The sequence below is a fragment of the Cannabis sativa genome, chromosome 4, assembly GCF_029168945.1.
Source record: "Cannabis sativa cultivar Pink pepper isolate KNU-18-1 chromosome 4, ASM2916894v1, whole genome shotgun sequence".
Classification (NCBI taxonomy): Eukaryota; Viridiplantae; Streptophyta; class Magnoliopsida; order Rosales; family Cannabaceae; genus Cannabis; species Cannabis sativa.
Genome location: NC_083604.1, coordinates 75,396,949 through 75,424,219, shown reverse-complemented (window position 1 = coordinate 75,424,219; position 27,271 = coordinate 75,396,949). Strand labels below are relative to the sequence as shown.

Here is a 27,271-nt window from a genome sequence, read left to right as displayed (position 1 = left end):
AATTTTTTTTTTTTAAAATATGTATAAATAGTGTGAATTAGATTTGATCGGTTGTTTAACATGTCAATCAACATTCAATCCTCCCAAATATAAATTTTAGATTTTTCAATCTAATCTAATCCGCACAAATTAGATTGAATTATATATTTTATAAACACCTCTATTTACAATGCAAGGAAAAATAATTTTCTTAATTAGGAGTTGTATCGTTTTATATTATAAAAGGCACTTGCACAAGCCTTTTCTAATTCATAGTTAAGAGCTATATGTCAGTAATTCAGCACTGGTAATTATGGTAACATTTAGCAAAGTAGTCTTCATTTCTTTCAAGGCAGAAGATCCCTTATTACAAATCTAGGCCAATGGCCATCCACCAACCACATAATAAAATCAGCTCACCTTAACTACATGCCAAATCAACACATCCCAAAATTTCTTCCTCAATAAACAAACAGTTGATCAGGTAGTAAGTAATGAAAAGGCAAGCTAGCTCTAGTAAATATATAAAAACAAGGGTGGTTTGATCTTTGATGTGGAGAAACCATAACTTGGCATGAGTGGCTTAAGAGAGTTAATAAAGCAAAAGTACATATTTTAGTCACTGTAATTAATTAAGAATCGAACAAGCAACCAAAAAACTAACCTTCAACAGGGTCATGGTGACCAATTACAGTCAAAAGCTACAAACTAATCTAAGTGGCTTGGCAAATTTGTTGGTACCAAAATGATTCTTATGATTTGCATAATTACAACATTTATATTACTGTTGAGCCAAACTACTTTGTCTAAATATGTGAACTTTCATCTCAGCTTGATATCCCTTAAGTAGCTCAAAGATGCACACATCACCTACCTGAAGAGAGTTGTCTCTCACAAAGGCACACCATCCACTGGAAAACTTATGTTCTGCTCCATTAACAATTAAATTCACATACTGACATTCCTCACCAACCCAAAGAATAATAGTTTGTGTTTTTCCCTCTAAATAATCTCTTGCAAAACTCATTGGAATATACTGCACAAAGAAGAATCAAATATTTAACGTTCACTACTAATACTCACTTGATAAAAGAGTCATGCTAATAATGTACATAATAATTATAAGGAGTAACATTTTCTACCATACCAGTCTACGTCTATGCACATGTGTTGATCGCAAAGTCACTTGAAAGTAAGGATTTTTTGAGACGAATTGGCTTGGCCCTGAAGATGAAAGCCTCTTATTAGTGCCTTGATTAAATTTAAAAACAAAATGTAAGCTGAATTTTCATGAGAATGTTTTTGACATACCCAAAGGTCGTTCAACTTTGATGTTCTGTTGTTCTCTCTTTGCATTTAAGTTGTAACAAATAATGCTGGTTTCATCTTCATCATAATTATTAAAAGATTCAACTTTCACACACGGATTTCTCACTGTCCCGGAAAGTGTAGCTGATCTGCTCATATTTGGAGCTGAAAACAACATACACACGTAAGCTAATACTGTAATCATATATGAATTCTGGACACAATTATAATAACATATCATTACCTGTATAGAGTTGTTGCTCTTCTCTTATTTTATCTTCACCTATATTGTTACATACATTATTAGCCCAATAAATATTTGAAGGGTGTGAATGGAAATGATCAAGATAGTACTGTTACCAATAATTATCATTATTATAGAGTAAGTAATACAGTTCTTGTTTACCTGGTAACATAGGGGAATTTGCAGCTCCATTTTCATAAAATATAACCACTTTGAATAAAATTACTCCAATGTTTTTTCTCAAAACAAAGGCACAAACATCACCTACTTTCAAATCATTATCTTGAACAAATTCCTTCCAACCACAACAGAATCTTGAATATCTTGAAGATCCTTCATACTGTTTATAAGAGTACATAACAGACCAGGTCCTCCCGCCCTGAACCTTAAGGATCACATCTTGGGACTTACTGAGGTAAGTTCTTGCAAAGTGAAATGGTACATTCTTGACAAAAAATGAAAAAGGTCAATATGATCAATATTTTCAATGTCTAATTTGAAAATCACAACACGAAAGAAACTTATTCATTACCAAATGAAACTTAGCTCCAACAACAGATGGTTGCATAGGAACAAAGAAAAAGGGGTCTTTAGATTTAAAACCTTCAGCTCTCATGAGAGCTTTAGCCTTTACTTTTCCAGTCAATCTCTGCTTTGTTGTATATTTTTCAGGTTCCATGCCTCTTGGTACAGGAGATTCTCCACATACTTTATCTGACAAATCAAATTTCACTGAAAATAGATTCTACAGATTAGTCAAAACATACAAAAAAAAGGTGAAATCATCATGAAAAAAGGTTCAAGGTGTCATGAATTATCACTATATTGCCTCATAAGTATTAAGATGATCAATACCTTCAGATTTATCACAAGGACTAGTTTTCATTTTCTTGTGAGAACTAGCAGAACATGGTAATGTAGACTTATCCAAGACTTTAATTGAAATATCATCTTTAGTATCATCAACACTATGCTTCTCAAAATGGCTAGGATTAGAAGGATAATCGATCTCCATAGTATCTTTGTCGAATATGGTAACATCAAACAGAGAGTTCCCTTCATATCGAAAAACTAAGAGATTTCCACGGCTTAAAGAACAATGTTGTGCAAATTTATTCCAACCCTCTTCTATCCATACATTCCCATCACTACTTTTTGTCAACCCAACCTCCCATGTTGATCCACATGGAAGCTTAAGAAATACTTGACTCGATAAGGAGCCACAATATTTCACCCAAAATGCCTTTGGAATTTGCTGCACAAGAGAAAACCAAAGCCAAATGTTGATGGAAAATGTGTTATCACTTAAGTTAAAAAGAGTTACCAGAAAACTGAACTATATGACTGCAGCCTACAAAAATATGTGTGTGTGTGTGATCTCCTCTTCATCAAATCTAGCCATGGTGTAGAAGGGTGACCAACCATGCCATAAAAATCAAAGGCATATGATCTGATGAAGGCACATTTGCTTTTGGAAATTTTAGAAAGTCTGTTACAAACAAGTTCATGCTAAAGCTTTAACAAACTTCATATTGCAGAAACTATGATTAATTAGTACTAAAAAAATTACAAAATCGACATATCACAAGACTCACTTTAACATGTCAATGCCATACTCATATATCCGGTACATTGACAATAAATTCAGACAAAAGATATTCGAAACAGTAAAAAATGCCATAAAATGTACATAATGAAGCTACCACAAACAAATGATAGTAATAACTAAGTTTACAAATGTACATACATTAATGTGTAATGTAAGTAGTGAAGCCCTAATCTGGTGTAGCAGAGGGCGAGAGAGTAGTAATAATGTATACTTACTAGCTTGGTGTAGGTGTTGTCAGGAGTTTGTTGAAGAATAATCTTGAAAAAATGGGGAGCAGTAGGAGAAAACACCATGGTTGGACACTTTTTAGCTTTCTTTTGCTCTGAAACAAATAACCCTTTTAGATTATAATTCCATAATTTGTTTGGAGTATTTCTGTGTTTTGGAGCTCAAATCTGGCAATGCAAGAGAAGTTAGTAGCTTGGAAATGGAAACCAACCTGACCTGACTGGATTTTTGTAGAAGGAATGCACCCTTCAAGACCACTTTGGCTTTTTTTTTTCTTCATTAATACCTTATTACAGTCTTATTCGGTATAGTTTACAGTACCAAGGTTCCAACAGTTATTGACCAAGTGTCCAAGTATCTAAAATTTTTTGGTAAATTATTTATTTATTTTTTTTTTTTTATGATAGTCTATCTAATACATCAATTATATTTCTGAACTTCGGTAGGTACTCGTTAAATATAAGTCATTATCGACTTGTTATTTTCTTATAAGTATACTTAAACTTTTTTTTTTTAAAAAAAAATAAAAATTTAATGACTTGAACCAATCAAAGTTTATTATGTGTCAATTTACTTAACACTTAGTACTCACAAAAAATCTAATATTATAACTTATGTATTATTACTGCTAACAATTAAACTTAAGTATTTATTTATAACTAAAAATTAAATTTAAATATTTATGTTATAAATTACTCTATTTATTTAGGTTTATTTTTAAATTTTTAAATTTTTTTAAATAATTTACAATGCTAAAAATAAAATTGTTATCCATATTGAAAATCAAAATCATTTTTCAAGCATTATTTTTAACATAACAAATGGTTGTCCCTATCAAACATCTCATTAGGATGACAAATATGAGCTTAAAAACATTTTTCTCTTTAATAATTTTTACTCTCTAAATTATGATATATATATATACACACAGTATTAAGTCCTTTAAATTTTTCAATTGGTTAAAAATAGGATTAGGAGTATTTAGTATTATAAAATGATCATAAGCATCGTGTGTAGGGATGCATACGGGGCGGGGAATTAGCGGGGAGTGCTCTCCCCGTCCCCATCCCCGTTAAGGATTTTAATCCCCATCGCCGCCCCATCCCCGCTTATTCCCCATCGGGGACGGGGCGAGGAATCCCTTAATGGGGCGGGATCGGGGCGGAGAATCCCCTATTGTAAAATAAAATTTATTTTAAAAATTTAAATATATAAAATTATTAAATTACATAAAAGATAAAATATTACATATTATTTACTATTCAATATAATATTATTATACAAAAACAAAACTTCAAAAATTATAAAAATGATATTAATATACTAAAAAAATACAAACGCATATATAAAATATGAAATATTAATAAAAATTTAATTAATAAATTAAACGGGTCCCCGTCGGGGCGGGGAGTGTCATCCCCGTCCCCGCCCCGTTTAATATTCGGGGACAAAATTTGATCCCCGTCCCCGCCCCGTTCCCCATTTAGACAGGGAATTCCCGTCCCATTAGGGGCGGGTCCCCGCGGGGCCCCATCCCCATGGAAAAAATGTGCATCCCTAATCGTGTGGGGTATTCGCCCCAGCTGAAATTATTAGAACTGGTTTTAAATTATTTTAAATTTAAATTATACAATAATATATGTCATAGTTGGGAAGATAAAAAAAAAATGCTAAATAACCTATTTCTTTCAATCAATAGAGAATACCAGACAAATGACCATGCTAGAGCAAGAAACAAGTATGGGAAAGAAGAAATAATAAGAATTCAAGAAACAATAATTTCCTTATATCATTTTATATTATAACAGACACTTTGCTTAACTTTTTTCTAATTCATAATTAAGACCTATATGTTAGCAATTCAGCACTGGGAATTAATTAACTAGTCGATATGGTTCTTCATTTCTTTCAAAGGCAGAAGAAGATTCCTTACTACAAATCTAGGCCATCTCACAATTTCTTCCTCAATAAACAAACAGTTAATTATCAGGTAATAATAACATATAAAAACAAGGGCAGTTTGATCTTTGATATGGAGAAATCATAACTTGGCATGGGTCGCTTAAGAGACTATAATAAAGCAAGTACATATTTTAGTCACTATATTCAATTAAAGGATCTAACAAGCAACCAAAAAAACTAACCTTCAACAGGGTCATGTTGACCAATTACAGTCCAAAGCTACAAACTAATCTAAGTGGCTTGGCAAATTTGTTGGTACCAAAATGGTTCTTATGATTTGCATACTTACAACTTATAGTTATACTACTGTTGAATCAAACCAGTTTGTCTAAATATGTGAACTTTCATCTCAGCTTGATATCCCTTAAGTAGCTCAAAGATGCACACATCACCTAACTGAAGAGAGTTGTCTCTCACAAAGGCACACCATCCACCACAAAACTTATAATCTGATCCATTAACAAGCAACTTAACATAACAACATTCCTCACCAACCCAAAGAACAATAGTTTGAGTCTTTCCCTCTAAATAATCTCTTGCAAAACTCAATGGAATATACTGCACAAAGAAGAATCAATAAACTCAATGGTACATATATCTTAGTTTATTTAGTAATTATAAGGACTAACATTTTCTACCATACCAGTACATGTCCATGCACATGTGTCGATCGCAAAATCACTTGAAAGTAAGGATTTTTCGAGAAGAATCGGTTGGCTGCTTCACAAGCTCTGCTAAGTCCTGAAAATGAATAAAGCCACTTATTAGTAGTGCATTGATTTAATTTCAAGAACGAAAAGTAAGCTAACTTTTTTGACATACCTGATTCTTTCTTTGCAACCGAGTTTTGTGAAATCATTCTCGCTTTATCTTTATCATAATAAAAAATAACCACTTCGAATAAAGTTATATCATCAATGCTGTTCCTCAAAACAAAGGCACAAACATCACCTACTTCCAATTCATTATCTTGAACAAATGCCTTCCAACCACACTCGAATCTTGAATATCTTGAAGATCCTTCGTACTGTCTAGAAAAGTACTTAACAGACCAGTTCCTCCCGTCCTGAACCTTAAGGATCACATCTTGAGACTTACTGAGGTAAGTTCTTGCAAAGTGAAATGGTACATTCTTGACAGAAAATAAAGAAGATCAATATGATAAATATTTTCATTGTGTAGTTTTAAAATCATAACATGAAAGAAGCTTAATTATTACCATACGAAACCCAGCTCCAACAACAGATGGTTGCATAGGAACTATGAAAAAGGGGTCTTTAGATTTAAAACCTTTAGCTCTCATAAGAGCTTTAGCCTTTGATTTTCCACTCAAACACTTCTTTCTAATAAATTTTTCAGGTTCCACCTCCTTTAGTACTTGAGATTCTCCACATACTTCATCTGACAAATCAAACTTAGCTGAAAATAGAGTCTACAGATTAGTCAAAACATACAAAAGAAAGTTCATAATCATCATGAAAATCTGATATTTAAGTTAATATATTGCCTCATAAGTTAGATTAAAGATGACCTCTACCTTCAGATTTAACACAAGGACTAGTTTTCATTTTCTTGTGGGGCCTGGCAGAACATGGTAATGGAGACTTGTCCAAGACTTCAATTGAAATATCATCTTTAGTATCATCAACATTATGCTTCTCAATCTCAGACGACGGTTTCTGGTATCTTTTCGGGGTAGATTTGTCTACTTTACTCGGTAAGCTTCCTTTTTGCATAACTTCAAAGGTGGTTGATCATATGCATGAAAAGACAATGCAGAAATAAAATTACTAAAACTATTGTTCTGTTTCTAACCAAATAATAATAAGAAAGAAGTCTCTAATCTATTTTGGTTAAGATTATCAAAGATGAATTAGGTTGTTGCTTTGTGGTTTACCAGGAACACTTGATCTCATTTTCTTTTGGGGCCGAGAACATGGTATTGGAGACTTGTCCCTGGTTTTGGGATACCTTGGAAAACTGTCCAAGACTTCAATAGAATCATCATCATCAATATCAACAACATTATGCTTGTCAAAATTGTTAGGATTAGAAGAATAATCAATCTCCATAGTGGTTTTATCAAATATGATAACATGGAACTCAGAGTTTCCTTCATATCCAAAAACTAAGATATTTCCACGGCTTAATGAACATTGTTGTGCAAATCTATCCCAACCCTTTTCTATCCATACCTTCCCATCACTACTTTTTGTCAACCCTACCTCCCATGTTGATCCACATGGAAGCTTAAGAAATACTTGACTTGATAAAGAGCCACAACATTTCACCCAAAATGCCTTTGGGATTTGCTGCACAAGAGAAAACCAAAATCAAATATTAAATGAAAGATATCAAGTTACAAATCAAGTTAAGAGAGTTATAAAATCTAGACATGGTGTAGAAGAAGGATTAAAATGACCGTGCCATACAAATTTAAGCAGGCAATTGATCTGATGAAGACACAACTACATGTTAAAGAGCTTCACAAACTTCATGGTACTGATAAACCAAATGAATTAGATTCCTCTAATTAGTATTATGCTTTGTTATTGAATTAGTTACATAGTGTTGTAGACCTATTTACTATGTTTTGAGAGAGAGTTGTAATAATGTATACTTACTAGTTTGGTGTTCCCAAGAGTTTGTTCAAGCATAATCTTGTAAAAATGGGGAGCAGTAGGAGAAAAATTTGTGTGAAACTTGGCAATATGAATATGGTTATCACAAGTCATGGTTGAAGAACTATATTCTAACTCAAATGAAGCTTTGTTACCTTACTAGTTACCAGTTACCAGTTACCACCCTCTCTAAACAAAGTCTAAATTCAACACACAGACAAAGCAAATATATGAAGAAAGGGTGTCATCATCTTCTACATCAAACACAATTTCTTCTTTCTTCTCTTTATGTCCTATCAATACAATACTCTTTTTACTTGTCTATCACATTTTATAGATATGAAAATCTTAATCATTATGAATATAATTCATAGATATTATTTTTTATTGTAATATATTTTTTTTTCTAGTATTATTCCACAATTTGTTTTTGAGTATTATTAGAAGAAAATTAAACATCCCAACTTCTTGGTAGCTACAACTCTCAATTTCTGGTCAGCAATATGTACATATAAAAGTAGTTCAGCAATTAGATATATAGTTACTAAATTAACTCCTAAAATGTTTCTATATACATTTAATTAATACACAGTGATCATAATCAGGTTTATCAGTTTTAGAGCTGAAATCAACCATTGTTAAGTAACTTAGAAATACATGATTAGCTTTGAAAACCAACCTGACCTGGCGGGATTTTTGTAGAAGAAATGCACTCTTCAAGAACACTTATGATTCTTTTTTCATTTTTTCTTTTCTCAGTTAAAAATCCAAACTTAATAGGTTGTCATAATAGCTGCCTAGACATATTTTCAGCTATATTATAGGTTGTCATGATAGCAGCCTAGGGCATATGTCAAATTAATTGATTTTTCTTTTTTAATTATGTTTTGTTTTAGATAATAAATTATTTTAAAACGATTTTGTCAATAGAATAGTGTGTTATATGAATGACTTCCTTTTTTTTTTGCTAATTATTAATTTTTTTCTTGAATTTTGACATGTATCAAATTATACTTTTTGATTTTTTTTGCCAGTTAAAAATTCCTCCTGAACTGATTGTTAGATTTAAAGACTTTTGTCTAATTTTAGTAAAAAAATTCTAACATGGATGAAAATTCAGGGGGCATGATTTAGCTCATATCAAAGTTTGAGAGGCATGATTTAGTAGATATTAAAGTCTAGGGAGCATGGTTTAGTACATAAACAATCGCTGAAACAGTAAAATTGAATGAAATTAGACAAAAGTTCTTAAATTTAACAATCTCAATAGTTCGAGAGGAATTTTTAACAGCCAAAAAAGTTCAAGGAGTACGATTTAGTACATGTTAAAGTTCAGAGAAAAAAATTACTAACTAGCCTTTCTTTTTTTGAAATCAAATTTAAATAACATAACAAATAATAGGGAAAGAAAAATGATAAATTTCAAAATTTTATGCCAAAATTATCAAATTATCAAAATTTATAGTGAAAAATATTACAAGTTTCTTTATTAGATAGAGATCCCTCCATTCCCCTAAGTATCTTCACATTTTATGAGTATTAGTTTCAGCCAAACAAGTATTGTCGATTTCTTGTGACTAATTGTTTATGATTTAATTAATGTAGTAATTAGATATAAATTATTATTAATATAGTTTAGTCACAATAAATTTATTGTAATTAAAAATACATTTTGACTAATGCTTTTATACATAATTTTTTAGTGAAAATATTGACTTAATAGTGAAAATATTTTTGGAGAATCATCCCTTATACTATTTTTTTTTTTTTCAAATTTACGGTTTGAGTTTCTAAAATAGTTGCAACGCTAGTTGCAATAGGGGTTTCTATACGATTTTTTGTTGCAATTTAAGTTGTAGCACTAGTTGCAATAGAGATTTTTATGTAGAATTTCGTAAAAATGTAAAAAAAAAAAATAAATTATTTTAAAGTGTAAAAATAAAAAAGTCCCAATATTTTTTAATTTAGTCACACATTTTATTATTGCTAAAGTAAAAAATTTTATAGTACCCCACTATTAGATCATTTACCAAGAAAAAACAAAAATTACCACTGTTAGATCCTCTCCTCTTAGGCTCTAAATATTTTGCATTGTTCAAATTTTCTCTTATGCGCATTGTTAATATGCATAATGTTGTCCTAGTTGATCACACGTTGCTTTGATCAAATGTAGTTGCGGCTGAATTCTTTGAATTTTAAAAGGGAAATTTGATTTTCTATACTTACATATACCTAATATTTGATTTCTAAACTAATACATATCACCATTGAAAATATACGACCACTTTATCTAAAACCCAAAAATACCCCTCTCAAATTTTCCATACTTTTTTTAGTGCAAAAACATTAAAAAAAAAAATGGTAGTCCGATGGGGTCCGATGGTGGCCCGATGGTGGTCCGATGGTCACCTGATGCTACTTTTGTATGTACAAAAACATAAAAAAAAAAAAATGGTAGCAAATCTGGTCCGATGGGTCCGATGGTGGTCCGATGGGTGATCCGATGGGTGGTCCGATGGGTGGCCCGATGGGTGGTCCGACGGGTGGCCCGATGGGTGGTCCGATGGTGTAAATGGGGGTGATGTAAATGGGGGTATTTTAGGAATATCATAAAAGTTGTCATATCCTACAAATATTAGTTATTATTTGTTTAGAAAAAAAATTTTAACGAAATGTAAGCATAAAAAATCAAATTTCCCTTTTAAAATTTGGCACTATCAACTTTTTATTTTTAAAATAATTAAAGTTAAACTCTTTTAACTTTTATTTTAGTTTGTTAAATTAAAATTTATTCGTAGTAAAATTTCATTAGTTCACGTAATATAAACTATTTAAATATTATAAAAAATAAAAAAATTTAATAAATTCTAAAATTAAAATTTTAAAAAATAATTAATCTCTTTTCTCTCACTTTTTTTTTTAATTATTATTATTATTTTTTTTCCCTTTTCTTCTCTGTGCATTTTCCCTGAAATAGTCAAAACCCCACTTCAATCCGAAAATGCCAAAATTGATCAATACAACATTCAACAAGATATAATAACCCTTCCCTTGACCTCCTTCTTCTTCTTCTTCTTCTTCTTCTTCTTCTTCTTCTTCTTCTCACCACCACTACGTACACCTTATTGAAACTTTGGAATAATAATCCAAATGAATCAAATCGCAAAACCAGGATGATCATCAGAACTTAGTAATAAGGACTAGAATTGTCCTCATGAGCAGGACGATGAAGAGGGAGATGGTTCTGATTGGTGTTTTCTCCAGTGACAGTAGAAACTAGAGGAATGATCAATGGATCTATTGATGGAGCATCTGGAAGTGTGAAGAAAGTATTCGGCAGAGGAATTTGGCCAGAATTTCTAGATCTAATAGCTCGAGTTCTTACTATGGCGATTATCAATGATAGAAAAAAAAAACAAAAATATATAGAAGAAAAAGTTTTTATGCGTTTGATATATACCATATGAGTAAAGAGAGAATTGAATCTTTATTAATGATGAAAGAAGTATAATACAACAAACTCCAGCTAGTAGCAGCTGAGTTAGTTAGAACAAAACAGTAAAACAACCACTATAACTAACTCATATAACAGACTATGCATAACCAAACTAAAATATCTCGGCAAATTTGATTTTCTATACTTATATATATGCCTAATATTTTATTTCTAAACTAATACATATCATCATTGAAAATATATGACCACTTTATCTAAAACCCAAAAATACCCTTCTCAAATTTTCCATATTTTTTTAGTGCAAAAACATAAAAAAAAAAAAATTGTTAGTCCGATGGGTTCCGATGGTAGTCCGATGGTGGTCCGATGGTCACCTGATGCTACTTTTGTATGTACAAAAACATAAAAAAAAATGGTAGCAGATTTGGTCCGATGGTAGTCCGATGGGTGGTCCGATGGGTCCGATGGGTGGCCCGATGGGTGGTCCGATGGTGGCCCGATGGGGTGGCCCGATGGGTAGCCCGATGGTGTAAATGGGGTGATGTAAATGGGGGGTATTTTAGGGATATCATAAAAATTATCATATTTTACAAATATTAGTTATTATTTGTTTAGAAAAATTTTTTTAACCAAATGTAAGCATAAAAAATCAAATTTCCCTATATCTCTAAGACAGCAACTAAAAATGTAAAGTTGGAGCACGCCTCATTTCTGGAGCTGGAGGTGCTCGAGGTGGCGGTGGAGGGCTCTTAAAATCTGCACATTGTTTTAGCTCTTAGTTAATTAATAATTTGCAAAACAATTAATAATTTATGACAAAATTATAATAAACACATCACATTCAATGACAGATGCAGAGTACATACACTAGGGCAAACTGCAAAGAAAAAAATATTAGCATTTTAAGAAATTAATTTAAATTTAATTTTTTAGTATTACCGTCTACGTCATAGTTATATTTAATAGGCATCCCACAGTTTTTGATTTTTTTTTTGAATAATATTATACATCAGTGGCGGACCCAGAATTTAAAGTGAGGGGGCGTAAATAAATTTAAAAAGAAAATATAAAGTGTAGTTAGTGGGGTTTGAACCTTTACCCTCTAACCTATTTACCAACTACCTTAACCATTACACCAAGGTTACTATTATATCTATAAATATCATCTTTTAATACAAATATATTTTGTAACTAATTAAAATACATATACATTTTTTTCTCGATTTTTTTTTTCAGGGGGGGCGACTGCCCCCCCTCGCTACAATGTGCGTCCGCCCCTGTTATACATACTATGTTAAAATAGAGTTCAAAAATTTAATTATATTCTTTTTGCACACAGTTTAAACTTTTTTTTCCGACATAATAAACTATTCTAATTATTTTTTTAAAAAAATAATAAATATGTATGGGAAATTTGATTTTCTATACTTACATATACGTAATATTTTATTTCTAAACTAATACATATCATCAATATTGAAAATATATGACCACTTTATTTAAAACCCAAAAATACCCCTCTCAAATTTTCTATACTTTTTTTTAGTGCAAAAACATAAAAAAATAAAATAAAAAATTAGTAGTCCGATGTGGTCCGATGGTAGTCCGATGGTCACCTGATGCTACTTTTGTATGTACAAAAACATACAAAAAAATTGGTAGCAGATTTGGTCCGATGGTAGTCCGATGGGTGGTCCGATGGGTTCGATGGGTGGCCCGATGGGTGGCCCGATGGGGTGGCCCGACGGGTGGTCCGATGGGTGGCCCGACGGGTGGTCCGATGGGTGGCCCGATGGGTGGTCCGATGGTGTAAATGGGGTGATGTAAATAGGGGTATTTTAGGGATATCATAAAAGTTGTCATATCTTACAAATATTAGTTATTATTTGTTTAGAAAAAATTTTTTAACCAAATGTAAGCATAAAAAATCAAATTTCCCTATATTATGACTAAAAATATACTCAAGAAAATTTTAGCTAGTAATAAATTTTTAAAAGCTAAAAATATATATAAAAACCTCCCCACATGAGGGAGATGAGAGATCCTATTTCATTCATTTACTTCCAACTTATTCTAAAAAGAAAAAAAAAAAGTATATACGAAAGACATAAATAAAACACAATTGACATGGGAATTTATAACATACTATATATTAACTTACAATTATAATTTATAAATTTCTAAATGATTTTCGGTTAACACTGCGCCTAATTAAAACCATATATATATATGCATTATATATATATATATAATATACATTCATGTAAAAAGAAAGAAGCAGTAGTTGTGATGATGAACAAACCTACGGCATGGACTGTGTTGAGCTGCATCATCATCAGAATTATGGAAGCCACAAGAAGAAATATGCCAGCCATGAAACCAACAAAATGAACCATACTCACATATACTTAATTATTTATAATCTTTCACTTATTTATTAATAGCAACACAACTTCATGAATTCTTGCATGCATCATGAGATTATATATATACATATATGTACGCGTGGTATGGTACTGTTGCTATAGTATTTAATGACAGAAAGAAAATTATATATATTATTATGATAAAGGAGTGATAATATTATAACATCTTATTACAACCTTTCAGTTAATTTTTACATTCAAAATTACATACCGAAATACTTTTTTTAATTTTTTTATAGCGGTATTCGTTGTAGTTACAGTATCATTCTTGTAAATTTTTAAAAAATTCTAAATAATTTACAATACCGAAAACAGAGTTCCTGATATTTCAGTTTACCAAGCGTGTGTAAAAAACTTCAAACGTATTTTCGACACTGTAAACTATATTTGAAATTTTTTAAAAATTTATAAGGATGATATTGTAATTAAGCATAACGAATACCGTCATGAAAAAAATTTAAAAAAAAAATATACTGACATGTAATAAGAGGTTGATAGATAGCACTATTCTGATTCGTTTGGTACGTCATATTACATTATATTATATTATATAGTATTATATTGAATTGTATTCTGTACAATATTTTTATGTAAGACTATATGTGGTATTAATTTTTATATGGACACCTAAATATATAATATTTTAGTATAAATTAAAATTTAACATAGTGTATTATATAAAAATATATGTAGTATAATCTATTTCAATGTAATACAATATAATATAATACAATACAATATAATACGATCAAATATAGCGTTACAAACAAGCCCTTTATTTATATAATTATGTATAATATTTGTTACGAACATTAATTAGGGTTAGAACTTAGACCAAGTCCAAGTCATCGTCTTCTGCGTAAATTATACGGGACATAATAGCAAATTCTAATTAAAAAGCTACGAATTATGTAATGGAAATAGGAAGAAAAATAAAACACTTTTGTCAATTCAATTTTGCTAATAAATTCATCATATTTATATATCTTCTTTAAAGTCGTCTTTTGGTTTGAATTAATGGTAGACTCGTGATTAGTTTTTCTGTTTATATATTTTAGGGATGAAAAACTATACAACAAACTTTTATAGAATTTAAATAAGAGCAATTTACAGTGAAACCCCTCTTATGTTTTATTTTTATACATTTAATTCTCTTATTTTTTTTTTTTTTAAAACCCCTCGTGTTTTAATTTTTATACACTTAAATTTCTTATCTTCTTCTGTAGTTTACTTTTCTTAAATTACAATAAACTTGAAGGAAAAAGAAAAAAATTTGTATATGTATAAATAAATGTTTAATTTTATTTTAGATTATGCTTTCTATATAAATAAGAATAAAATATAAATTTGTGGTAAAAATAATATAATTTTACACGACTATTAATACAAGTCAATATCAAACATAAATAATATCAATACAATACAATGCAATCCAACACAATACAACATATTGGATCAAATGAGTCGTTAATCTACTAAGTTTTGAAATATATTTGTATCATATGTGTTAGATCTTTAAATTACTATTTTTTACATTAAAATATCTATTGTATATGTATTTTTAAATATATATATATTTAAAGAAAATTTTAATAGTTACTTTAAATATATAACTATGATGATTATATTTACTTCTAGTCGTTAGATCATTATTAGACAGTTGTAATTAATTTAAAAAATTATTAAAAATAATTAATAAATTACTTGTAACTTGATACTAACCTTAATTTATTTATTTTCTTAAAATAAAAAAATAAAAAAATTATAAATATTAATTTTTGAAAATATTTTAATTAAAAAATTAATTTATTTTAAGTATATAAATAATTTAAATTTAAAAATAAAAATTTTACCTACTAATTACTTGCGATAGCATGTCATAAAAGATATATAATTAAAAATAATAAATATTTTACAAAAAATATTAAAATTAAAAATACTTAAATATATTCTCTCAACAAAAATAATTAAATATACATTTTTAAAATAAAAGATACATATAAAATATTCTAATTAACTAAAACACATAAAATACTAATGTAAGATACATGAACAAAATAAAGAAAGAAAAAAAGTACGGAATTGGTAATTATCTGAAGATATGATATGGGTGGTGAAGAGTGCTTTCAAGTGAAGTTAGAGATCAAATTGGGCATGGCTTAAGAGAATTCACAAACACCAATAACATGTACAAAAGCAACCATTTTAGTCCTGATATTAATAAGGGTCACTTAAAGCAACCTAAAGAAACAACCCCTTAGCTGGGGCAAATTGTAGCTAAACTAATTAAATAAGTAGAAAATTATTACAACAGTTTATTACAGAGGCCAACCATTTTGTCTAAATATGGTAACTTTCATCTGAGGTTGATTCCTCTGTATCAGCTCAAATATGCACACATCACTTGGCTGAAGACAATTCCCTCTTGCAAATGCAGTCCATCCACTAGAAAACCTATACTCTAATCCAACTGATCTCTTATTAACAGTTAAGTTCACATGCCAATTTTTCTCACCAACCCAAAGAGTTACAGTTTGTGCCTTTTTCTCAAAATAAAGGTTTCCAAAAGCCATTGGAATATACTGCACAAACAAGAATTAGCATACAAACATTCATGACTAGTAGTCTCTTGATCATGATATGAAAAAACAAAAGATGAACACAAAGATAAAATGATAATAAAGTATATGTGTCCTTATTTTGATTGATGTGTATAAGCAACATTTTGTACATACCAGTCTTCCTCCATACACATGAGATGATCTCAAATTCACTTGGAAGTAAGGATTGTTTGAGATGAATTTGCTGGCTGCTTCAGAAGCTCTACTCAGTCCAGAAGATGAAGGCCTCTTATTATTAGTGCCTTGATTGTCATCAGTATTTGCTTCAGATTTCACCTTCATGAACTTGTCTGCATTAAATTTATAAGCAAAATATGTATATAAGCCAAGTTTTCTAGGGGAATGTTTGACATTATATTCTTGATTCATATAGACTTAAAATTACCTGAAGGTTCAACTATTTCTTTCTTTGCAATTAAGTCATGCGAAACCATACTTTCTTTATCATTATTATTGTTGGTAAAAGAAGGTTCAATTTTCACACAAGGGGTTATCTTTGGCTTGGATGGTGTAGTTGAACTTCTCATATATGCAGCTGAAAACAACAATTGTATATATTAACTCTGTAGCCATATTGGTTAGGAGCATTATAGAACAAAGTTTTTGTTTTACCTGGTATTGGTAACATAGGGGAATTTGCTACACCATTTTCATGAAAAATAACAACTTCAAATAATACTATTCCAATGCTCTTTCTCAAAACAAAGGCACAAACATCACCTACTTTCAAGTCATTGTCTTGAACAAACGCCTTCCAACCACGTTCGATCCTGGTTTTCGAAGTTACTCTATCCGGTCTAATATAGTATTTAACAGACCAAGTTCTCCCATCCTGAACCTTAAGGATCATATCTTGAGAACTACTACTAATCCTGAAGAGGTACTCTTTTGCAAAGAAAGATGGTATAACCTTGGCACAAGAGTAAAATCAATGTGAGAAACATATTTGAAAAGATAAAGTTGTGATTAAGAAGCTTATTAATTACCATATTATAACTGGATTTGGATCCAATATATGATGGGTGCATGGGAACTATGAAAAAAGGGTCTTCAGATTCAAAATCTTTTGCTCTCTTGAAAGCTTCAGCCTTTTCTTTCCTACTTAACTTCTGATTTCTTATAAATTTTTCAGGTACAGGAAATTCTCCGCAGGCTCTGTTATCTGACAAATCAAAATTCACTGATTCAACACATTACAAACACTACATTGCTTAATCAGTTCTGGGATGATCAATACCTTCTTCAGATTTACCATATGCACTTGTTTTCGTTCTCTTGTGGGGCTGAGAACATGGTAATGGAGACTTGCCCCATACTTCAACAGAAATATCATCTTTAGTATCAACATTATGGTTAGGATCAAAAGGATAATCTATCTCAACCATGGTTTTGTTGAATATGATTACATTGAACAGAGAGTTCCCTTCATACCGAAACACTAAGAGGTTTCCACGGCTTAAAGAATAATGTTGTACAAAGGCTTTCCAGCCCTTGTCTATCCATACATTTCCATCACTACTTTTTGTGAACCCAACCTCCCATGTTGATCCACATGGAAGCTTAAGAAATGCTTGACTCGATAAGGACTCACAATATTTCACCCAAAATGTCTTTGGAATTTGCTGCACAAGAGAAGACATAATAAATTGTTGATGGAGATTAATTATACCACTAAAGTTAAGCATTTGATCTGATGAAGGCACCTTTTTCATGTTGCAGAAACTATGATTAAGTAATATAGGAATTGAAAATTCAACATATATCATACAAGAGACTCACTTTAACATGCCATCCTCTTATTTTGAGAAAACAAAACAAAAACTAGGCTTGAATATATAGTACAGTCAGAAATTTTGAGAACTCATGTAAGAAAAAGATACTGTACAATTTTTTCAAATTCAGATGAATCTTACAACAAAATTATGGCTATATAAATAATATATATGTTAAGTCAAACTCTAATCTCTGGTGTGGTGTACATACATTATACATACATATATGAATCATAGGAAAATAATGTGTTGAAGCAGAGAAAGAGAGAGAGAGTAGTAATAATGTATAGTATACTTACTAGCTTGGTATTCCCAGGAATTTGGCCAAGAATAATCTTGGAAAAATGGGGAGCAGAAGGAGAAAACATTGTTTGAACCTTGGGAATATGGCTATCACAAGCCATGGTTGAACACGTTTTTTTGTTTTAAAACAAAGAACTCAACTCCAACACACATAAAGCTTTGGTTACCAGTTACCAGTTAAAGTCTTAACTAAGCCTTCAGTCAAAGGCAATATTGGGGTAAACGCAAAGGGAGAGGGTCTCATCAACTTCTACATCAAATTTCTGCTTACTTGTCTTATCACATTTATTCATATAAAACTCTTAATTATTATGAACATAATTCCAAGATTTTATTTTTTATTAATTACTTCTCATTTCCCAACTTTTCAATTTTCATCAACCTATACGATATAACAATCTTAATAACAATCCAAATAATAATAATAATAATAATAATAATATGTGTTTTAATTATTTCAAGTAGAATTTTCATTATTTTCTTTTTGTTCCATTAGTGAAAGAAAAAAAAAAACTTGTCCCGTGTAGTTTTATGTAGTATTTTACTAAATATTTATGTGCACACCAAAACTTTACAAGGTATACATATAATAATTTTGTGTTCATCAGTTTTTTTTTCGTATTTGTTTTGTATTATTTAAAAGAAAAATAGATATCTTCGTATTCTACCATACTTTAGAAAGTGAAGTTGAGAAATCATTAGGCATGGCCTAATACAGTCACAAATTCACAAACAGCAATAACATGTAATAGCAAGCCTTTCAGCCATAATTATCTCAAAGAAAAAAAATAGCAATTTAGCCATAATATTAAAGGTCAGCTAAAAAGAAAAGAAAGAAAGAAAACTTCAGCTGGGGAAAGTGTGCTTTCACATTTAAGCGTAGAAATCAAATGGGCATGGCTTAACAGAATCACAAATTTACAACCATTTTAGTCCTGACATTAATTAAGGGACAATTTTAGCTACCTAATTAAATGAGTAGAAAATTTGGCAACATAATTACAACAATTTATTCTTGAGCCATACTACTTTCACTTTGTCTAAATATAGTAACTTTAATCTCAGGTTTATTCTTCTTAATCAGCTCAAAGATGCATACATCAGTTGGGTTAAGAGAGTTGTCTCGTGCAAATGCACGCCATCCAGCAGAAAATCTATACTCTAATCCACCAATGTTTGATGCCTTATTAAGAGTTACAGTCACATGCCAATAATCCTCAGCAACCCAAAGAGTGACAGTTTGTGGCTTTTTCTCAAACCAAGGGTTTGCATAAGCCAATGGAATATACTGCACAAACAAGAATCAATATTCATGTCATGATAATAATGTATATGTCACTTTATTCAGAATGATATCAATGAGCAACACTTTCTACATACCACTTGTGCATGTCCACGCAGGTTATATGGTTTCAATTTTACTTGGAAGTAAGGATTGTCTGAGAAGAACTTTATGGCTGCTTCAGAAGCTATGCCAAGTCCAGAAGATGAAGGCCTCTTATTATTATTAGTGCCTTGATTTCCAGTATTTTCTTCAGATACTGGTTTTGTAAACTTTTCTGCATTAAATATAAACAAAATTTAGATAAGCCGACTTTTCTTAGGAATGTTTTTGACATTATTCTTATATTATAATAGACATTATACCTGAAGGTTCAATTACTTTTTTATTTGAAATTATGTCATGTGGAATCATAATGGCTTTATCATAATTATTGCTAGTAGATGAAGGTTCAATTTTCACACAAGGAGTTGAACTTGTCTTATTTGCAGCTGAAAACAACAATTGTATAAGTTAACTCAGCAGCCATATAAGCATTCAATAATATTGGCTACGAGCATTTATATAATTTTCACCTAGATTGTTCTAATGATCAAGACAGTATATTATTATCAAACAGAGTTCTTGTTACCTGGTATTTGTTGTATAGGGGAATTCGCTAGTCCATTGTCATAAAAAATAACCACTTCGAATAATATTACTCCACTGCTCTTTCTCAAAACGAAGACACAAACATCACCAACTTTCAAGTCATTGTCTTGAACAAATGCCTTCCAACCACTCTCGATTGTTGCTTTTGAAGATACTCCTAGCGGTCTGACATGGTACTTTACACACCAAGTCCCCCCATCTTGAACCTTAAGGATCACATCTTGAGGACTACTACTGATCAGGTACGTTTTTGCAAAGAAAGATGGCACACCCTACACATAAGATGAACACGAGTAAAATCAATATGAGAAACATGTTTGAAAAAATAAACTTGTAAGTAAGAAGCGTATTAACTACCATCCGATACTTGGATTTAGATCCAACAAATGATGGTTGCATGGCAACAATGAAAAAGGGGTCTTCAGATTTAAAATCTTTTGCTCTCTGGAAAGCTTCAGCCTTTTCCTTTCTACTCAACTCCTGATTTCTTATAAATTTTCTAGGTACAGGAGATTCTCCACAGACTTCATCTGACTTGTTAAGTGAAGTTTCAACTATTTCTTTCTTTACAATTAGGTCCTCCGAAATCATGCTGGCTTTATCATAATCACTAGTAAATGAAGGTTCAACTTTCACACAAGGGGTTATCTTTGGCTTGGATGGTGTAGTTGAACTTCTCTTATTTGCAGCTGAAAACAACAAATTGTATAGGTTAACTCTGTAGCCATATTTGCATTCAATTATATTGTCTAGGAGCATTAGTATAATTCCCACCTAGATTGTTATAATGTGATGTTTAGGGTGAAATAGGGAATGATCAAGACAGTACACTACTACAGAACAGAGTATTTGTTTACCTGGTATTGGTAACATAGCCATAGGGGAGTTTGCTACTCCATTGTTATGAAAAATAACCACTTCGAATAAGATTCTTCCAATGCTTTTTCTAAAAACAAAGGCACAAACATCACCAACTTTTAAGTCATTGTCTTGAACAAATGCTTTCCAACCACTCTCGATCCTGAATGTCGAAGATATTCCATGTGGTCTGACATGGACATAGTACTTAGCAGACCAAGTCCTTCCATCCTGAACCGTAAGAATCACATCTTGAGGACCACTACTGATGCTGAAGAGGTGCTTTTTCACAAAGAAAGATGGTATAACCTTGGCATAAGATGAATACAATAGTAAAATCAATACGAGAGACATATTTGAAAAGATAAAGTTGTAATTAAGAAGCTTATTAGTTACCAAATTATATCTGGATTTGAATCCAACAGATGATGGTTGCATGGGAACGATGAAAAAGGGGTCTTCGGATTTAAAATCTATCGCTCTCTGGAAAGCTTCAGCCTTTTCCTTTCTACTCAACTTCTGATTTCTTATAAACTTTTCAGGTACAGGAGATTCTCCACATGCTTTATCTGAAGGTTCAATTACTTCTTTCTTTGCAATTATTTCATGTGAAATCATACTTGCTTTATCATAATTATTGCTAGTAAAAGAAGGTTCAACTTTCACACAAGAGGTTCTGTTATTTGCAACTGAAAACAACACTTGTATATGTCAACAACATTATTATAATTCTCACCTAGATTGTTATATGCATCAGCAGCAGCACAGTAACAATTATTATAGAATAATCGAATTGTTGTTTAATTACCTGGTAATACAAAAGAATTTGGTACTTCATTCTTATAGAAAGTAACAACTTCAAATAACAGTATCCCAATGTTCTTTCTCTTAACAAAGACACAAACATCACCTACTTTCAAATCATTGTCTATAACAAAGGCCTTCCAACCCCACTCAAATCTGATTTGCGAACCTCCTTTATACTTTCTATAATAGTACCTAACAGGCCAAATCCGCTCATCCTGAACCTTAAGGATCACATCTTCATGCTTACTGAGACGGAGGTGATTTTTTGCAAAGAGGAATGGTATAGCCTTCACAAAAGAACAAAGTCAATATGAGAAACATTTTTTCAAAAGATGAACTTGTAATCAGAAACTTATTAAGTAATTACCATATTATACGAAGCTCCAACAAACGATGGTTGCATGAGAACGATGAAAAATGGATCATCAGACTTAAAACCTTTAGCTCTCGTAAGAGCTTCAGCCTTTTCTTTTCCAGTAAACATTTGCTTCCTCATAATATTTTGAGGTTCCTTCCATCTTGGTAGGGAAGATTCTCCACTTATGTTATCTGACAAATCAAACTTCACTGAAAACTTATTCAACAGATTAGTCAAAACATACAACAAAATTTAATAATTACATGAGAATTTTATCTATCTTTAACTGTCATGCATTATTTTGCTCCTTAGAACAGCTAAAACTATATGGCTTAATCAGTTTTAGGATGATCATGAATACCTTCAGATTTACCATAAGGACTAGTTTTCCTTTTCTTGTGGGGCCGAGAACAAGGTAATGGAGACTTGTCTCTGGTTTTAGAAAACCATGAAAAGTCTGGATCTTCATTAGAATCATCAATATCAACATTATGCTCCTGAAAATGATTAGGAGTAAGAGGATAATCAAATACCATAACACTGAACTTAGAGTTCCGTTAATATCCAAAAACCAACAGATTTCCACAGCTTAAAAGATAGTGTTGTGCAAATTTATTCCAACCCTTTTCTATTCATACCTTTCCATCACTACTTTTGGTCAACCCTACCTCCTCTGTTGATCCACATGGAAGCTTTACTTGACTCGATAAGGAGTCACAATATTTCACCCAAAATGCCTTTGGAATTTGCTGCAAAAGAGATGACCATAAAAAATATTTAATGGAAGATAAATTACCACTAAAGTTAAGCTACCAAAAAACATAACTACGAATGACTGCAACCTATATAAATACATGTATACATATATCCTCCTCTTCATTCCAATCAAAGAAGCATTTGATTTTCAGTTCAAAAAAAAAAAAAAGAAGCATTTGATTTTATGAAGGCACCTTTTTCATGTTGCAGAAACTATGATTAAGTATTATATATAGGAATTGAAAATTCAACAATATCACAAAGAGACTAACTTTAACATGTCATACTCTAATTTTGGCACATTGACAATATTTCCAAACCAAGTAGACAAATTAGACAAACTTCGGGTAAAAAAAATTACAACAAAATCAAAAAATCAGGGCTATATATACATATGATAAGCCTACTTACTAACTTGGTGTTCCCAGGAGTTTGTTCAAGAATACTATTGAAAATATGGTGAACCTTGTCAAAATGGCGATCAGAAGAAGCCATGGTTGAATTGAACAGTTTTTTTTTTTTGGTCAGAAACTGAAAAGTGAAACAATATAAATAAACAAATAAATATGCAAAAAAAAAAGGTCAAAGCGCAGAGGCAGAAGAAGGCGTCATCAGCTTCTCCGTTAAATGCTGTGTTTGGTAGACTGAAAAAGTGAAAGAAAATAAAAATTAAGAGAGAAAAGTGGAGAGAAAGAGATTATGATCTAGAAGAGACTGTTTTGATTGCACCCCTAAAACTTATTAACAGAATATAAACTTAAATTTAATTTTAAATACCACTCTTAATATTTGTTTTAAGAAAAAATTCCTATTATTTTTGGTAAGTTTTAATAATTATTTTAACTGTTTTTTTTTTTTTTGAAATCATTTTAACTGTTTTTTCATATTCATTTTTAAATCGTTTATATATTTTTTTATTTTAAAATAAAATTTCATATATTTTTTTATTTTGACTTAATATTTAAATTTATGTTATTTTTATTTTATATGTGTATATCTTAAGATTATAATGTGGAAGAATTTTTTTTAAAAAAAAAATTAGTATAAATTAAAGATATAGGGAAATTTTACAATGCATCCCCTTAAAATAGTTACATTGATGCACCCTCATCTGTTTTAGCACCCGAAATAATTTTTTAGTCAAATTTTTTCTCATGGTCATGTATATTATAGTTATTTAAGATATCCTACAAAATTTTAAGAAATTTGGAAAAGTTTAGCACGCTGAAAACTACGTTCAAACAGTGTATTGCACGCGTGACTATTTTATTTTATACTCGTGTAAAATAGACTGTTTGAACATTATTTTCTATATTGTAAATTATTCGGAATTTCTCAAAAATTTGTAGGTTATCTTAAATAGTTATAACGTACATGAATATGAAAAAAAAAAATTTTTGAGTGCCGAAACAAGCCAAGGGTGTATCGGTATATCTCTTTTAAGGGGATGCATTGTAGAATCACCCAAAGATATATATATTTATAATATTAAAGATAGAGAAATTACTTTATATATTATTTTTTTTTTTTTTTTAAATTTACAGTTAGAATTTCTTCGGTAGTTTTTACTATATGGATTTTAGTTATGATTTAAGTTTCTCTGTTAATTGTCATAAAGGTTTTTATGTGGAATTCTATAAAAAAATACAAAAAAAAATATTTTGTAGTGTAAAAAAAAATCCTTTAAAGATATATATTTAAAAATATAAAAATAAAACTATCATCGGGCCCTATATCGGACCCATCGTGTCACAATAAAATTTAAAATTATGAGGACCATCAAGCCTTATATCGGACCTATCGAGCTATCTTCTTCAACCTTCAACTCCTTCAACATTAAACTTCCATCGGGTTTTATATTGGGTCTACATCGGATCTGCATCAGGCGAGACGAAAATCACAGATTCTCCTCCAAAACATAGATCTGAGCCTAAATACCTCAAAAATTATATATTATCCACTAAAAACACAAACTTAACCCTAAATCTAATTGCTTTAACCCTAAATCATGAAAAAAAAAATGATTACGGTTAAAAATTCATGAAAAAATTAGGAATTACCTTTGACGAAGACATTGTCAGTGTTGGGTGGTGTGGTCGCAGTGGTCCGTGGGTCGTGTGGGTAGTGTGGTCGCGAAATCGAGGTGGTTCGTGAGTCGTGTGGGTGGTTCGATTGTGTGCTCCTTCGTGTGCGTGTTTACGGAGAGCAAGAAAGAGAGAGAGAAGGGAGAAAGAGAAAGAGAGAGAGGGTTGTTCAAATGGGAGGAGTAGAATAGAGTTTTAGAAGAAAAAAAAATGACATATTCTGCCAATATTGAATAGTTTAGGTTTAGGAAAATAATTTTGGTCTAATAAATGCATTAGTCACATTTGCCAATAAAATGAAGTGTACTTATAATTTATTGGCATGTAAATATAAGCCCCCTAAATAAAACTATTTTTATATAAAATTACTAAATTACCCTCAGAAAATTTAATCAAAATGATAATTTTTTTTCATATCAAAATTTGATGTAAAGAAGTTTTCTTTTCCTCTTATTCACGGAAAAAAAAAAAAAAAGCCAAGATGGAATGAACTTATTTTCTTTTCATTCTTTCACTTTCATATTTTTATTTTCTTCTATATTTCTTTCATCCTTGAAACCGTATTCTTTCCTCTCTTTATTTTTATGTCCTATCATTAATACTCTTGTTACTTCTCTATAACATTAATTGATGTGAAAATGGAAATCTTAATTATTATGGATATAGTCCCGATTTTTTGTTAGTTTGGCCATCTCAAATGGATAGTGTATATTTTAAGTTTAATTTAGTCTAAAATATACCATAAAGTTATATTTGGCCTAATTTGTGTATTAGTACTCCAATGTACAAGTTGCAAATTAGCTATAAAAATTAATATTTGTTATAAAATAATATAAAGTAGATGAGAAGAAAGAAGAAGAAGATGAAGAGAGAAAGAGAAAGTGAATGAGAATTTTTTGAGTTGTTTATTCCAATGGGGTGAACCCCTATTTATACAAATACAAGAGTGAGATATTAAGAAACTAAGAAAAAAGGAAACTAAGGAAAAGAGGAATGTTGATTACAACTCATGGTAATAAATAAAAGATTTGAACATCCACATAATTATTAATATTTATAACACTCCCCCTTGGATGTCCATAATAACTGCTTTATTAAAAATCTTGCTGAAAACTTGATCAAAGGAAAAAGAGTATAGTGTAAACTAACTCCCCCTCATTTAGGCATTTGTGGAGATCTTCTAATCGACGAATTTCGATCTTATCTGCCGTCTTCTCAAATGTTGATGTTGGTAATAACTTTGTGAATAAGTTTGTAAGATTGACACCTGATTAATTATGTTGAACACCAATATGAATTTTCTTGAAGCGTATAAAGAAGAATTTGGTGAAATGTGTTCTAACTCTATCTCCTTCAATGTACCCTCCTTTTAGTTGAGCGATGCAAGCAATATTATCTTCATAGAGAACTGTTTGGGTTGATACTTCTTTATTGAGTGCAATCCATATGTTTCCCAAATATGCTATGTCAATGATCTCACTCACACACATTCTCTACTTGCTTCATAAAATGCAAGTATGTTAACATGATTTATAGTTGCCTCGTTAAAAACCTTGCCAGAAAAACCCAGTGGGACAAAATCTGAGCTAGGGAAAAGAGTACAATATATATTTCATATTCATAACTATTTGTAAGTTGCCTCATTAAAAACCTTGCCAGGAAAATCCAGTGGGACAAAACCTGAACTAAGGGAAAAAGAGTGCAACATAAATATGTCTCCCCCTCATGCACATATGATCCATAATTTTTTTGGTGATAATAAATCTCATAAGATTATTGTTATCACTTTTAAAATATCACCATATGTTATCTTTGATCATATATTTTCTATAACTCTTTCAGAGTATGTATGGACTTCTAAATTATAGATGAGGGGTTCGTGGAACATTAGTCTTTATCCAACTAATTGTATCATTCATATGTGTACACAACTTTGTTCATACGA

At 30.8% G+C, this 27,271-nt stretch overlaps 4 protein-coding genes across 11 annotated transcripts; all 4 read right to left on the bottom strand.

Moving 5' to 3' along the window:
- Nucleotides 1-496: 496 nt before the first annotated feature.
- LOC115711998 (B3 domain-containing transcription factor VRN1) lies at nucleotides 497-3,704 on the bottom strand. Of its 2 annotated transcripts, none has more exons than XM_061114530.1 (9): nucleotides 3,580-3,704; nucleotides 3,356-3,462; nucleotides 2,387-2,786; nucleotides 2,064-2,263; nucleotides 1,694-1,976; nucleotides 1,532-1,570; nucleotides 1,291-1,452; nucleotides 1,127-1,203; nucleotides 497-1,015 (listed from the first exon to the last, which is right to left on the bottom strand). In XM_061114530.1, exons 2-9 carry the CDS (start codon nucleotides 3,431-3,433, stop codon nucleotides 761-763), a joined length of 1,494 nt encoding a protein of 497 aa, XP_060970513.1. In that variant the 5' UTR covers nucleotides 3,434-3,462; nucleotides 3,580-3,704; the 3' UTR covers nucleotides 497-760. The 2 variants fall into 2 exon arrangements, with proteins under 2 accessions (XP_060970513.1, XP_060970512.1); XM_061114529.1 differs by having other exon boundaries at nucleotides 3,585-3,700.
- A 1,338-nt stretch (nucleotides 3,705-5,042) lies between these two features.
- Nucleotides 5,043-10,068, bottom strand: LOC115713776 (B3 domain-containing transcription factor VRN1). Its single transcript, XM_061114001.1, has 8 exons — nucleotides 9,982-10,068; nucleotides 8,631-8,723; nucleotides 7,228-7,642; nucleotides 6,868-7,068; nucleotides 6,550-6,749; nucleotides 6,153-6,462; nucleotides 5,974-6,071; nucleotides 5,043-5,888 (listed from the first exon to the last, which is right to left on the bottom strand). Exons 1-8 carry the CDS (start codon nucleotides 10,066-10,068, stop codon nucleotides 5,634-5,636), a joined length of 1,659 nt encoding a protein of 552 aa, XP_060969984.1. The 3' UTR covers nucleotides 5,043-5,633.
- Nucleotides 10,069-16,023: 5,955 nt separating this feature from the next.
- On the bottom strand, nucleotides 16,024-18,900 carry LOC115714716 (B3 domain-containing transcription factor VRN1-like). The gene is made up of 7 exons (XM_061114531.1): nucleotides 18,527-18,900; nucleotides 17,693-18,077; nucleotides 17,442-17,617; nucleotides 17,068-17,365; nucleotides 16,841-16,990; nucleotides 16,570-16,745; nucleotides 16,024-16,416 (listed from the first exon to the last, which is right to left on the bottom strand). Exons 1-7 carry the CDS (start codon nucleotides 18,629-18,631, stop codon nucleotides 16,153-16,155), a joined length of 1,554 nt encoding a protein of 517 aa, XP_060970514.1. The 5' UTR covers nucleotides 18,632-18,900; the 3' UTR covers nucleotides 16,024-16,152.
- Nucleotides 18,901-19,410: 510 nt separating this feature from the next.
- On the bottom strand, nucleotides 19,411-23,943 carry LOC115715036 (B3 domain-containing protein Os03g0619600). 7 transcript variants are annotated; one of them, XM_061114521.1, is made up of 12 exons: nucleotides 23,654-23,942; nucleotides 23,125-23,235; nucleotides 22,848-22,983; nucleotides 22,496-22,695; nucleotides 22,130-22,415; nucleotides 21,718-22,010; nucleotides 21,321-21,630; nucleotides 20,821-21,152; nucleotides 20,444-20,735; nucleotides 20,178-20,303; nucleotides 19,911-20,089; nucleotides 19,411-19,818 (listed from the first exon to the last, which is right to left on the bottom strand). In XM_061114521.1, exons 1-12 carry the CDS (start codon nucleotides 23,735-23,737, stop codon nucleotides 19,540-19,542), a joined length of 2,628 nt encoding a protein of 875 aa, XP_060970504.1. In that variant the 5' UTR covers nucleotides 23,738-23,942; the 3' UTR covers nucleotides 19,411-19,539. The 7 variants fall into 7 exon arrangements, with proteins under 7 accessions (XP_060970504.1, XP_060970505.1, XP_060970506.1 ...); XM_061114522.1 differs by having other exon boundaries at nucleotides 22,496-22,677; XM_061114523.1 differs by having other exon boundaries at nucleotides 23,708-23,942.
- Between the last annotated feature and the right edge of the window lie 3,328 nt (nucleotides 23,944-27,271).

Excerpts from the sequence above, each read along its gene's own strand:
- LOC115711998 (XM_061114529.1), bottom strand. The coding sequence starts at position 3,648 with ATGAAGAAAAAAAAAAGCCAAAGTGGTCTTGAAGGGTGCATTCCTTCT. Across the intron at positions 3,463-3,584 it reads TTCTACAAAAATCCAGTCAG|AGCAAAAGAAAGCTAAAAAG; the intron begins GTCAGGTTGGTT and ends TATTTGTTTCAG. Across the intron at positions 1,016-1,126 it reads ATGTGCATAGACGTAGACTG|TATATTCCAATGAGTTTTGC; the intron begins GTATGGTAGAAA and ends TTCTTTGTGCAG.
- LOC115713776 (XM_061114001.1), bottom strand. The coding sequence starts at position 10,068 with ATGCGCATAAGAGAAAATTTGAACAATGCAAAATATTTAGAGCCTAAG. Across the intron at positions 8,724-9,981 it reads GTAATTTTTGTTTTTTCTTG|TTTGGATTTTTAACTGAGAA; the intron begins GTAAATGATCTA and ends CAACCTATTAAG. Across the intron at positions 6,463-6,549 it reads TTGGAGCTGGGTTTCGTATG|AATGTACCATTTCACTTTGC; the intron begins GTAATAATTAAG and ends TTTTCTGTCAAG.
- LOC115714716 (XM_061114531.1), bottom strand. The coding sequence starts at position 18,631 with ATGGCTTGTGATAGCCATATTCCCAAGGTTCAAACAATGTTTTCTCCT. Across the intron at positions 17,618-17,692 it reads ATATGGTAAATCTGAAGAAG|ATAACAGAGCCTGCGGAGAA; the intron begins GTATTGATCATC and ends TTGATTTGTCAG. Across the intron at positions 16,417-16,569 it reads ATGTGTATGGAGGAAGACTG|TATATTCCAATGGCTTTTGG; the intron begins GTATGTACAAAA and ends TTGTTTGTGCAG.
- LOC115715036 (XM_061114521.1), bottom strand. The coding sequence starts at position 23,737 with ATGGCTTCTTCTGATCGCCATTTTGACAAGGTTCACCATATTTTCAAT. Across the intron at positions 22,696-22,847 it reads TCCTTATGGTAAATCTGAAG|TGAAGTTTGATTTGTCAGAT; the intron begins GTATTCATGATC and ends ATAAGTTTTCAG. Across the intron at positions 20,304-20,443 it reads CCCTATACAACAAATACCAG|CTGCAAATAAGACAAGTTCA; the intron begins GTAACAAGAACT and ends TGTTGTTTTCAG.